This window comes from Phalaenopsis equestris, unplaced genomic scaffold (assembly GCF_001263595.1).
Source record: "Phalaenopsis equestris unplaced genomic scaffold, ASM126359v1 Scaffold000711, whole genome shotgun sequence".
In the NCBI taxonomy this organism is placed as follows: domain Eukaryota; kingdom Viridiplantae; phylum Streptophyta; class Magnoliopsida; order Asparagales; family Orchidaceae; genus Phalaenopsis; species Phalaenopsis equestris.
Genome location: NW_018165151.1, coordinates 848899 through 862325, shown reverse-complemented (window position 1 = coordinate 862325; position 13427 = coordinate 848899). Strand labels below are relative to the sequence as shown.

General features: G+C 36.1%; 1 protein-coding gene across 1 annotated transcript; it reads right to left on the bottom strand.

Annotated features, from left to right (window-relative positions):
• Positions 1 to 337: 337 nt before the first annotated feature.
• On the bottom strand, positions 338 to 9198 carry LOC110030387 (probable leucine-rich repeat receptor-like protein kinase At5g49770). The gene is given in 20 exon segments (XM_020733072.1): positions 338 to 674; positions 677 to 1100; positions 1390 to 1625; positions 1712 to 1931; positions 2015 to 2154; positions 2884 to 3039; positions 3112 to 3581; positions 3681 to 3812; positions 3917 to 3988; positions 6662 to 6736; positions 6818 to 6886; positions 6963 to 7034; positions 7125 to 7196; positions 7282 to 7356; positions 7454 to 7615; positions 7781 to 7852; positions 7934 to 8008; positions 8111 to 8182; positions 8261 to 8384; positions 8848 to 9198. Coding segments are annotated over 20 exon segments (2907 nt in total). The 5' UTR covers positions 8936 to 9198; the 3' UTR covers positions 338 to 573.
• Between the last annotated feature and the right edge of the window lie 4229 nt (positions 9199 to 13427).

Genomic DNA, 13427 nt, shown 5'->3' with positions numbered 1-13427 from the left:
CGTGCCTATATGGGTTCCATACCATCCATTGCTGCAGTGCCCCCACGGCATACAGGGGCACCCGCGCTGCTTACTGTAGTGCCAACATGCCCATATGGGCATCCCGTGCAGTGCCCACACGCCTCATGGGCAAACCTGCTCCGCTAACTACAATGTCATTGCGCTATGTTGGCGCGCCCACACCGCTAACTACAGTACTTTCAAAACTAATTTTTCAAAGAACACCAACTTTTAAACAACAAATATTTAATAGCAGCTTTTAAACTGAAATTTCATGCGGCCACAATCAAAACAAACAAGCTCTAATTTAATGCCTTGGACATGAAATCCGTACAAAATGCTTAGACTTTCTTTCAAAAAAAAAAAACAATGAAAACACTTGATGTAACATTCCTCTCTTACACCTTATATGAACCATATTTGGTTTAAATAAAACAAGCTCCTGTAACAGGCAGTTAAACAAGAATAATGAGCGACTTGATAGGGAGTAGATATGGCCTGATAAAATACAATTGTCAGCCTAGACTCTTTACTACTTATGAAAAAACAAAATCTATATCGAAGTAAAGAAAATTAAGAAAAGAAAAAAGAAGGTATAAGCTCGCTACATTGCTCAACTCTTGGGGCAAACAAGAAACCACCACTGTATTCGAAGGCATTGCAGCTCAAGTTCTCGGTAGTGAATCAATGTAAGAGTGAAAAGCACCCTTAGTGTACCCAATGTCGGTAACAGATGAAGTTGCAGGATTTGAATTTGTCTTCAGTCCCTCATTTTGTAGGATTGTCTCAATCACTTTCACCACCTCATTCATAGTTGGCCGATATGCTGCGGCATCATTAACACACTTCATGGAAAGCTCTACAAACCTCCTGAATGCTATCAGATTAGTATTTGTAATTGTTGGGTCAATCATGTGCCTAAGGCCACAATAATCTTCATTCATGACATCAAAAACCAATCTTACTTCCCTAACAATGTATTTGCCATTCTCTATTGGCCGTTTGGCCGTAATCAGTTCCAACATTACCACTCCAAAGCTATAAACATCACTCTTCTCTGTCAGCTGCTGAGTCATGTAGTATTCTGGATCTAAATAACCCTGCAAATATTTTCCGAGAAGGAAAAATTATTTGAGGTCAGATTTACCCTTTTATAGCTAAAAGGTGCGCTTGTAGCAATGATTAAGTTACCACCAGTAGTTTGGAGGTTACAGTTTAAGCTACAGAAACAGAGCTCTACAAATGCAACTATGCAAGTGTAAGTTTACAGTTTTTTAGTTTTCTAGCCCTAACAAAATCTTAGTTATTATGAAGTCAAACTTCTTAAGACAGAAGACTAGGTAACATAGATATTTTGAGACTGGAGCATGTTTAAAGTGGAGCATTTACCAATGTTCCCTTGACTTGGGTGGATATATGTCCCATCTGGCTGTCTGAAACGAGTTTTGAGAGACCAAAATCTGCAACTTTTGCAGTCAAACTTTCATCTAAGAGTATATTGGTGGACTTGACATCTCTATGAATTATTGGAGGATTTGCTAGTTCATGAAGATAGGCCAATCCTCGAGCTGAGCCAAGAGCAATTTGAAGTCTCCTGACCCAGTCCAGCTCTTTGCCACTTTTCCCTGCAAGTGCTAATATTTAGAAACAATATGAATAAATGTTACAAGAAACATAAAAATTTGAACGTGACCAAGTTGAATTAACTTACCAGTTAAGCTCTCCCGTAGCGTTCCATTAGGGATGTATTCATACACCAGCATTTGCTCGCCTTGTTCAAGACAAAAGCCAACAAGGCCAACTAGGTTTTTGTGGTGAACCCTAGAAAGAAGTTCAATTTCAGTCTTGAATTCATGTCCACCCTGCATGGATCCTTTTTTAGCTCTTTTAACTGCAACCAGTTCCCCACTTGATAGTATGCCTTTGTAGACCTGAACAGAAATGAACATTTGAAAGAGATAAGTGTGATACCCTCTTTTACTACACTAAATGCCTTTTTACACAACTGAATTACCATGCCATAGCCTCCTGAACCAATTTCATTGGCTTCTGAAAAATTTTTGGTGCTCTTTTTGAGTTCATCGAAAGAAAACAATCTTGTTCCTTTAAGTTGTGGTGCCCCGCCACTATCTTTGGTTGCTGATACCCATGAAGCTATAAGATGGAGAAGAAGAAAAGAGAGACTTAGTAATGCATACTTGGCAGTTCTTTGAAATAGGAGGGCATGAATTCTTTTAGGGAGGAGTGGATGAAGTTGAAAATTGGTGACACGTTAATCAGTTCTAGCTCACTTCCATAGCTAAGAAGTGAAATAGGAAAAAAACACTGGAAAAATATACCAATTAGCAGATTTTGAAGCTGGCGATATGGAATCTTTGAAGCCAAAAAATTAATGAAAATAAAGGAAAAGTAGAATTCATCATAAATTTAGTAACTTGATAATAATGCAGTTCATACATGAAATCTTAGTCATCAGGAAATTAAAACTGGATGTAGGATAAACAATCATCATACTTATTAAATGCTAAAGTTGTTTTAAATTTTAATAAAATTATAACATTTCTTCCATGAAGGATAATGGGCTCAATAGAACATGAAATTATAGTTTGATGGAGTTACTTTGCCTCCTGGTTCGACTCCTTGGGTTTAGCTTATGAGAAAATGAATTTCTCTAATTCAAACTGGCTAACAGTAGTAAACTAGTAATCAGTGCATGTACTCCTGTATTTCAATTTATACGATGTCAGAACATACTTCCTTCCTTCAAGAATAAAATTTTAAAGGATAATGAAATATACTTGCAATTTCAATTTCATAATTTGTTTTCACTTTTGAGAGTCAATGAGTAAAACATAGAAATGCCAGTTACTAGGAAAGCTTTACCAAAAGGCTTCGATTTTTCAACGGCTCTCTCTGCCCTCTTCTTCTGCCCAATGGCATAAATTGCAAGAGCTACAAGCAGAATGAGTAGAATGATACAACCAACCACAATTCCAGCTCTAAGACCCGCGCTCATTGAGTTTTTTCCTTCATTGCTGTCTGAAATATATTGTTGTCATTTGATCACACTAAGAAAATTAAAGTTGGCTTATGTAAACAAAGATACTTTACCTGGAAAGGAATATGGGTAGGCAATGAAAAAGTATGGTCCAAATTCAGCTGGAGGTTTGTAAGTTTGATTGCTTAGAGAAAATCCGAGTTTTTGAACTTCTGACCGTGTGAAGAACATTTCATTTGGATGAAAGAGTTTCAACTGCATTTCCAGATAATTATTCTCGTTGAAGATAAGTTGTGATAGATACACTGACCCTGGAGAAAGGCCCAGATTACTCCAAAGGGACCTTTCTAATCCTTCGAACCTTGTGCTGTTTATCAGATCTCGAAATAATGGTGCCCTGAACACCAATAATCCCTGATAAGGAGAAGCACATGCACAACTCTTAGGATTGACACTCTGAAGGGAACATGAAGTAGAGTTACAGTTTCCTAAGCTTGTGTGATAGTGGTTTTGCATTTGCTGTTGTAGGTTGCAATAGATGGAATTTGCTAGCTGAGTTGTGCACACTGGATTTCCAGCAAGTCTGCAACCACAAAGTATTGAGGCATCATATAAAAAAAAAAGTAAGATTCCATATATTGTGAAGTCTAAGGAATCAAGCCAGCTTGTTCTGGGAACTCACATTAAACTTTCATTGTAAGTTCTGGATGAACTGTACCCAGAGATGGCATTGTTTTGGAGATTCACCATCTCTAATTCTGAGCTAGAATCACCCAAATCAAGGGTACCATTGAATGCATTATTCTTTAATAATCTGCCAAATCATTTAACAGATCGGCATGTTAGTTACCAAGGGCACTGCTTCTACTCTTCTAGATCAGAACTTTATAGTCAGAAATGTTGTCATTTATCACTTACACTTGTTGTAGCTGAGGAAAGCTGAACATTTTGGATGGAAAACTACCATAAAGCCCTCCAGATTCTATCACCCTGTAAGCCCAAGCAATGCATGTCAGATGAGATGTTTTGGTACTACATTAAAGTACAAGGCAATTCCATGTAGCGTTGTGAGGGGATCAAAGAACTCTTGAAAATTAGATCAGCTTATGGGTCAGATTGAAGTCAACAAGCAAACTAATGAGCCAACCCGTAGTCTAATTTAACTTTATTTCAATTGAGCATAGTTCGGAATGGATTGGGAGCAATATACTTTTTTTGTGTATGTTTAATTTTAGATTGATATATAAGCACTTACAAATTTGTATACTTGAATCTATGAATGTAAGAGTGAACATATGCATGTTGGACTAATAATTTATCTTAGGAGATCAAATTCAATTGAGATTAGATCTGTTTTTGTTCTGAATAGATTTTAACAAGTCATATTTGGCTCAAATCGAAATCGGATTGAGGTGGACTATAACATTGTTTGTATGGATGCACCCACAACCGCATGAAACATACAACCACAAGGAGCACATAAACACAAGCTTGAGCCTAGGCTTTGCGCAGGCATTCCCGAAACAGGCGTAGCTACGCTGGGCGGCAGAACTATGTTGGGCGTCATAATAGCATTGTATATGGCATAACCATGCTACAGAAGGTCACTCCATCAGTTCATTCTTCCTGAGCGGGGTGGAATAATAACGCCATGTTTGGGCATGAACAAGTTGATGAGCAGTTCATCATGAACAGTTCATTATGTTCTCGATTTCAATCGATGAAAGTCAATCTCTCAGATGCAGTACTTTTGATAGGTTTTCCGAGAAGCCGAGAAGAGTCGAGAAGGAGGCTTTTTGCATGTAATTTCTCTTGTGAAATCCATAGGAAGGATTTAGAGTAAAATCTTGTATGTTCTATTGATTGTAGAGCAAAAATCCGAGTGAGTATTTCCATATATTTTTATTTTTTCATAATATACATTTCTTAGTGGTATAGCTTCATGATTTTTCCAATTCTCAAATTTTTCTATGTTAAATCTTAGTGTATTTTTATGAAATAATGTTTGTTGTACTTTTGTTCAATTTTTTGTCTAGATTCCTCTAGTCGGTGTGATCCTATTTCTCCATGTGATTTTAATTTCTAATTGGTCAAAGCTCTAGAATTATATATAGTTTCATCCCAACAAGTGGTATCAGAGTATATTCTTTGATTCGAGTGGGAACAATGATTGCTGAAGCAAAGTACAAAGTGAACAAGTTCAATGGATTGAACTTCGTGTTGCAAGTGGAGAATTTGATGTATCCAAAAAAAAACTATATCTACCACTATAAGGAATCAACAAGAAGCGAGTCTATAACAATGGAGAAATTGGAGGTGTTGGATCAAACAATTATAGATTTAATCCATTTATAACTTTTTCCATTGTTGTGTTCAATATAGTGAATGAGAAAGTGACAATGGATGTCATGGCGGTACTGACAAAAAAAATACAAAAAATCTTCTGCTTCAAATAATTTTCTTATATGAAGAGATTATTTAATATGAAGATGATGGAAGACAGTTCAGTGGCCTAACATCTGAACAATTTCAAAATTATACCAAGCTAGTTGTGCTCTATGTAGATTAAATTTGAGGATGAAGTCAGGGCACTGTTGATATTGTCTTCATTACCGAATATGTAGGATGGATTGATTGTGTTGGCAACTCTTCAGAAAATATGACGTTAAAATTTGATGACATCATGGGATCGGTGTTGAATGAATAAGTTAGCAAAAAATAGTGAATAGTGAATCTTCAAGTTTTGTGTTGATTCAGAAAATAGCGGAAGTAATATGAATAGTAATACAAGCAGGAATAAATTCATGTATAAAAGAGGAAAGTTTGAGTAAAGCAGAGAAAATTGTAAGGAAGTATGTTGGAAATGCGAAAAGAAATAACATTTCAAGGATGTTTGTAAAACTCCAAAGTTGGTCGTAGAATATTGAAAAGAAATCTCTTAACAAATGCCTCCACAGAAAAATATAACGTGACTTTCTCGTGTTATCCCTAGTCAGTACTAAATTTTGGATAGTCAATTCAAATGTTACTTTTTACACATGCTTTAATAAAGTGATATTAAAAAAATTACACTCTGAGTAATCTAAGGAATATTTAGCTGGAAGACAACAAAGTCTGCAATATCGTAAGAAATGGTGAGTTACCAAATAAAACAATATAGAAGCTTACTGAAATTAGATATGTTCCAAGTTTTAAGAGAAATCTCATCTCTATGAGCCAGATGTCAAAGTCAGGGTTTGTGACTACTTAAACTTGTGGGTCGTGAAAAGGTGACCAGGGGGCAATGGTGATAGCTCGGGTCAACATTGAAGACACTCTTCACTTGATCAATGAAATGATAAATTTCATTGATGTGGCTAGAACCAAGGTGGATGCAGGGCCATGGTATTGTAGGCTTGGCCATATGAGTTGAAAAGGTATAAAATCACTACTCTCAAAAAATAAATTTTAAGGTTTAAAATCAGTAGATTTAGATTTATATGAAGTTTATACATATGATAGGCAAAAGAAGTTTCTTCCTATATAGTTTATATAGTTCCATTCCAACATAAATATATTTGGCTCAACTTGTGATGGGATTGAATTACTTCGAAGCGGTGGCTAGATGAATTCCGATCAAATTAGTAACCACCCATTTTCAATGAAAGTGATCAGAGAACTCACAAAGCAGTCAACGATTGAATTGTGGAGAACCAGTCTGGCGCTTCTGAGGAGTCAAATGTGTTGTTGCTCAAATCCCTGCAAGCCAGTTTGCAGCATTCTCAAATGAACGAAACTACATTACAGAAATTTGTCAGTATAATCTCAACTGTGTCTTACACATAGTTGAGGAGGTTCATCCCGGTCAGATTAGGCAGTGGTCCGCTTAGCTGATTGTTGGCCAAGTTCCTGAATGAAATCGATGGCAAGAAGTGAATCTAGTTGTTATTATATATTTTGAGATTCTATTATTATTTTAACTTACAGCTGGTTGACAGTTACAAGCTTGTTTATGGTAGAAGGAACAGGGCCACTTAGAGAATTTCTATCAAGTCGTCTGTTGCAAACGTTGATGTTTGTTAAAGCATGTTTCCAGCATATACATAGTAAACAAGGAGAGAATAGCTATGGTGCTAAGTATACTCACAGAACCTCGAGCGAAGTTACAAGCCCGATTGATTCTGGGATCTGCCCAGTAAATTTGTTGGAATCTAGGAGTCTGCAATTTTCTTTTTGAACAAAAATCAAGTAATGTTCATGTTAATATGTGCGAGGCAGAAGTTATAATCAATTACCATACTTACAGATGTATTAGTTTCATATGGGAACTGAAAATTTCACTTGGTATGGTGCCTGATAACTGGTTCTTGTTAAAGTGACTGTCAAACTCCATGTGAAGAGAATTATGATTTCTATGTAAGCAAGATTTCGTGATGATCTTGAACTAAAATGAGGAATTAGACTAAATTAACTCACAAATGCTTAGCATTAATGAGAAGATCCAAGCCAGAGGAGCCGTTTGATGAGATAGGAATAGATCCTATAAGCTGATTGTCTGCAAGATCAAGCCAGTATAGATTGGAGAGCAGACCCATTGAAGGAGGTATTCTTCCAGTGAACTTATTTGAATTCAGAGCTCTAAAATAGAAATTATAAAAAAAAAGATTCATAATAATATTCAGGGTTCCTTTTTCATGTCAAAAAAAGAATAAGAAAACTAAAAAATGATGCTGTGACAGCTATTTTATGAATTGAATGTATGATAAAGTTCAATGTATGGATTTTGATTGGAATAATTCTCACAAGAACGAGAGTTGCTCCAAGCCATCAAGCTCTTGTGGAATAATGCCAGAAAAGCTGCAACCTGCCAAGATCCTACATGTAAAAATGGAAACTTTAGTGAATCTATTATATTCTACAGTCGATTTGAGAAATTAAAACGGTTGTTCTACTCACAGGGTGATAAGCTTCTTCAGATTTCCTATACTTGGAGGTAGTGGTCCACCAAGATCATTATTGTAGGACAGATCCCTGCATTATAATTGTGTGCAACTCCATAGACTTCAGTGGCTATACTTTTTAGAATCCCAATGGCATCTACATCCTTACAGGATCTGGAAGGATAAAACTTACAGCAGTCGCAGTTCAGAGAGTTGGGATATGTCGCTGCTTAATGTACCTTTGAGTCCCATAGTAGATAGTTTCCTAAAATCAGAATAAAAAATCAGCAAATAATGTCTTGTAAGTCATTCTAACGACAGAAATTAATATAGGAAGACTTACAGTGCAGTCACCCTAGAATTTGCACACTCAACTCCTTCCCATGGTGCACCACATGGATCATCAGTCTTCCCCCAGGTTGGGGGTGAGTTCTCCCAGTTGTCCATCAAAGATCGGAGTACCACAGCTGCATAAAATTCCATCAGTTTTACAAGTAGATAGAATTGTACCAGAAGCATTAGCTGTCTGTACTGCAACTGATGTCTTGGTAAATTTTTTATCGAAATCATGTTAAAAGTGCAGGAAAGATGGGATCATAGAGACAAAGCCATAGGGCTATTCCATATGGGCTTATCTTTTTTTTTCTTGCCCCCATGGATATGCAAAGAAGAGGCGTCCATTTCAGCTTTATTTGCAGATAACTATAAGAATTCCTATATTATATGTTATCAAGATATCAAAATAATTAAAACGCTCACATATAGTGATCTCTTATGCATGAAATCATTGAAACAAGTTAACAAATCAGACTTCATTAGACACAGGATATATAGACTCAACTCCCTCCTGTGAGGCTCTGAAACATTCAAATTATTAACCATCACGATGCAGAAGCCAAATAACAAAAAAAGAAAAAAAAAAAGGATTACCATCTCCAGCAGATACATCTCCATGACCAACTTGAAGGCCTCCTCCAAGCACATAAAACAGCAGAAAGAGCTTTGAAATTTTATTCATCCCTTTCCAACCTTCCTGGTGGCTAATCCTGCCTTCTCACTATCAGAGAAAGCTCAATTAATTGAATCAGAAGATGGGTGAGACTCCTGAAGAGACATGATTCATTCAATGATGTTGCAAAGAAAGGCTAACTTCCTATAAGCCTTTCCCTTGCTTCAAAACCAAACTCTCTCTTCTCCTTGGTTCTCTCTAAGAACTATCGCCTGGAACTGTCTTTGAAACTGTCGCCAATTTGGCTTAGATTGGCTATTTAGCATGATTCCACCAAAACAAAAATTTTCTGATTATTATAAAAAAGAATAATTAGATGATTGGTATAACATAAGCTCAAGATATTTATCATTAAATTGATATTAATTGGCAAATTGACCTGGTGATTGTTTTGTCAGGAACTTACAACCAAATCATTATTGGTCGGATTGGTTCTTTTTTTTTTTTCTTTCAACTTTAGGCCTCTTTGACGAGGTAAAGGCTTGATGGCTGGATCCTACAAGGAGAAAAATTTATTGGAGAAGAAGCAAGTTCTATAATCTTTAGAGCATGCTTGTCAAATCTGATTTAGAAGAGCTGTTTTTATTTCCTTTTTTTTTTGTTGTCAGATATGGTAAATTTAATAATTATAACACACTAATTTGCTTAAGTTTCTGATCCACGCTATAGTTTACTCGGGTGGTTTTATCCTCGTAGGATTGATTATGAGTGCAGCATCTTATTAATTGTGTTCCAAAGTTAAAAACTTTAAATATTAAAATTTCAAATTTTGGGCATCATAGTCTTACAATTGCATACCTCTGTGTTTAATTTATTGATTTGAATGATATAGCTTGCTTAGTGTTTTTATTTTGAAGATTTTTAATTGTAGGGTTTTGAAAAGGTCTAAAATGCTTCACTTCACATCCCGTTCACTAACTTTTAACTTGTGCCTTGACCAACTGAGAAATTTTTTCTAGTTATAAGACAATTATAAGACCTAAAGCAAAGAAGCTTAGAATTCTTCGAATATTGTAAGAAATTGAAGCTCTCCCTAAATGCCAAAATAATTAAACAAATTAGGCATTTATAAACGATAACTAGCTTAAATTTTTCCTCGAACTATTTAAAAATGCATGTATTAATGCACACCAAAAAAGTGCGAGCACGATTCTCAAAACAATCTAACAACCCAAATCAAAGGAAATATGTCGAGGGTCCTCCACGATGAAAAAACTATATGGTCTCACAAATCTAATCGATCAAAATCAACTCAGTCGACTGATAGCCAGTCTGGTCGATCGAAGGTTTGACATTCCGGTCGACCGAAGGTTTGCCAGCAGACCAAAGGGTTGCCGACCAACTGAAGTGCTGCCGACCAACTGAAGTGATGCCGACCAACTGAAGGGGTGCCGACCAACCAAAGGCCAGTTGGTCGACCAAAAGACTAGTTAGGCCAACAGGAAATTGGTATCCACATCAATCGCTCTGAGGAAAACGACCAGACCAACAATCTTACAAGTATCAACGCGAAGCTCTCTCACTAGCTCCCCCAAAGATCACCAAGGAAAAAAAATCAGGAAATACGACCAGCTGCCCGAAAACCAACTAGCCATCCCACTCAAAAGTGGGCCTACTTCCTAGTTAGAAAGCCATCCGGTGCACAAATGAAAGCTGGTAAAAAACAACTCAGTCGAACAACTCAAGGACTTGATGACCATAAGGTTCAAATATGCAAAAAAAAATCATAATAACCTGTACAACCCCTCCAAAGTAGGAGAAAACATGTAATTTTACCTTATGTCCTTCTATCTTCTATAAATAGGTGAACCAGATCATATATTAGAGGCTTTTGGGGTTTTTGGCCCTTTTCACTCTAGAACCTTCTTTTGTAGGGAGTCTCTCTCTTCTTTCAGTTGTAATCTTTATAATTAATATATATAATGGGTCGCAGAACCCGAAAATACCCCAATTTTTGACAGAGGGGCATGTCACTGCATACTTTGTCCTTCTCTCTCCCCCCTCTTTCTCTCTCTCCACCTTTTCCTAAAGTTTCCTACCAGTCAATTCCTAGGTATGCATCACAGGACAAATCTGGATTCAATAAATAATATGATTGATGTTTATCTTTAATGAATGGTTGTGATCAAACTCACCCACATAAATAAAATTAATTTTTGAATTGCCCCCCTTCTATTTTGACTTGTGTATAATATGTGGAATAAAATGCTTTAATTTATGTTAATGTTACATGTTATTTGTTATTTTTATGTTTTTTTAGGTATTTTCTATGTAATCTCTAGGTAACATGTGAATTTAGACAGAAGAAAGTGAACTAAAAAATAGCATAGGCCATGGAGCTAACTTATTTCAGAGAGTAGTACACATAAGCGCCAAGCAATGGGCGTTAAGACGCTCATTATTGTAGCAGCAAAACAGCTGAGAGCTTGGTGATTAGTCAACAAGCTATGGACGTATAGGCGCCCACCATACCACTTGCCCATCAACAACAAAGAGCTTGGCGCTTAGCCATAAGCGCATAGGCACCCATCCAAATCCACACCAAACAACAGAGAGATTGGTGTTAAAGCACCAGACAAGGAGCACCTAGGCACCTATCATTCGCCCAAAACACATAGAGACCCTAGCACCTAAGTGATATACCTAAAATATATAGTCTTTATGTACACGTTTCTATACCTATTTTTGAGATATTACACTTTAATGAAAGGTATTTGTGTGTTTTTCTTTCAGGTACAATCAATTGAATGAAAAATGATTAAAAGAGTGAAAAAGATCAAATTTAGAGTAAAAATGAACTGGGGAGCCTAAGCACCCAGGTCTGGCGCTTACTGATCCCTATTCTTTTGTATAAATGTAATATGCGATGTATGTGATTATATGCTTAATTTCCTTAATAGTTATTCTTAATTTGCAACAAAGTCAAAAACTTGATCCAAAGAAAAAGCTAAGTAAGTTTTCCACTACAAAACAAATAAGAATACAATTATAATATTTAAATATGGGATACTAGCAAGTATACGTATCATTATCAAGTAATATATGACTTTTTGATTAAACCCTGAATATCAAACCCACAGGGAGATTAACAATATGCACTTTAGAAATCTAGAAATTTTAGAAACTTTAAATGACAAAAATCTAGTTAGCAAATTATTCTTACTTAATCTTAAGATATTAAAATATGAATGCAAATTTGATTCTTTTTGTAATTTTTTTGGTTTATGAAAATAAAGTAAGCAACTAATTAACTTAACTAAATACTTGCAACTAGGGTTGCTTAAAAAAAGATGTCTCCATTCAATGAATCTTCTAAAAATTATCTTCTCAAAAGCCAATTGAATGAATTTTCGTGTCCATGGGCTATTTCCCACGTTTTTACTTAGGATTGCTTCAAACAACTCTTCAAAAATTTGTTCAAATTAAATAATTCATCACATAACTACTTCGGCGCTTAAGCGCGGGGTACCTGGTGACCAAAAGAAAATATGTTGAAATTTTCATACTTATTTAAAATATGTTGAAGAGATTTTCATACCTATTTTATACTGATTTTGATGATATTGCACTTTAAAGAAGGGTATTTTTGATATTTTGTTGCATGTATATTGAATTATGGTCATTGGAGCAAAAAGATGCAAAAAGGAGCGAATTTGGAGCGAAAAGGACCAAAATATGAAGATTTAAACTAGAGCGCCGACAACGAATCCAATGGCGTCGACGACGAGATTTTCCCGAGACTCCAGATCAAATAATTTAGAAGGCCTACCGAAGGCGCCCTCGAGGCCGCCGATGGTGAGATCGGCAGTTATCTCAATAGGTGCATTGATTGTGGACGATTTTTGAAGGCATGCTTAGGCAACTCTTGGAAAAACTCTTCTACAACTTTAAAAGAGGATTTTGGCCAAAAATTGAGGGGGAGTTTGAGGAGTTCAAGGATTTCAAAGAGTTTGAGGAGTTAGAGGAGTTCAAGGAGTTCAAGGAGTTCGAGGAGTTTGAAGGTTCGAACAGCGTCCAAGAGCCTCAGTAGAGTGTAGAGAGTTTAAATTAGGGTTAGATTGTGAGGAATTCTTTGAGAGATTGTAAGAGTGGAGGGAAAGTGAGAGATTTCTTCCTCCTTTCCGCTTTAAAAAAGAATTCTATGTGCCGAGGAGTTTGCTCGAGGAGGAATTAGAGATATTTGTTATTTACTTCTTGTAGTTTGTATGACTTTGATTTTATATATGAATTTTCAGTTTTGTCGTATCTTCCCCATGAGTTCTAAGTAGTATTCTCTGTCTTTCTCCTTATCTTGAGATTTTGTGAAATGGTGATTTGAATTGGTTGAGCCTTGAAAATATTAAAGAAGTTGTGATGATCTTTTCACTTCGATCTTAATTTACTTTCAATCTGACCAATTGATTTGTTAAAATATATTGAGTTTTACAACTAAAGTGAAGATTACATCCAAGATTCAGGGAGTTCAAAGCCCTTGGAAGTAGGGTGCAAATAAATAGGGAAA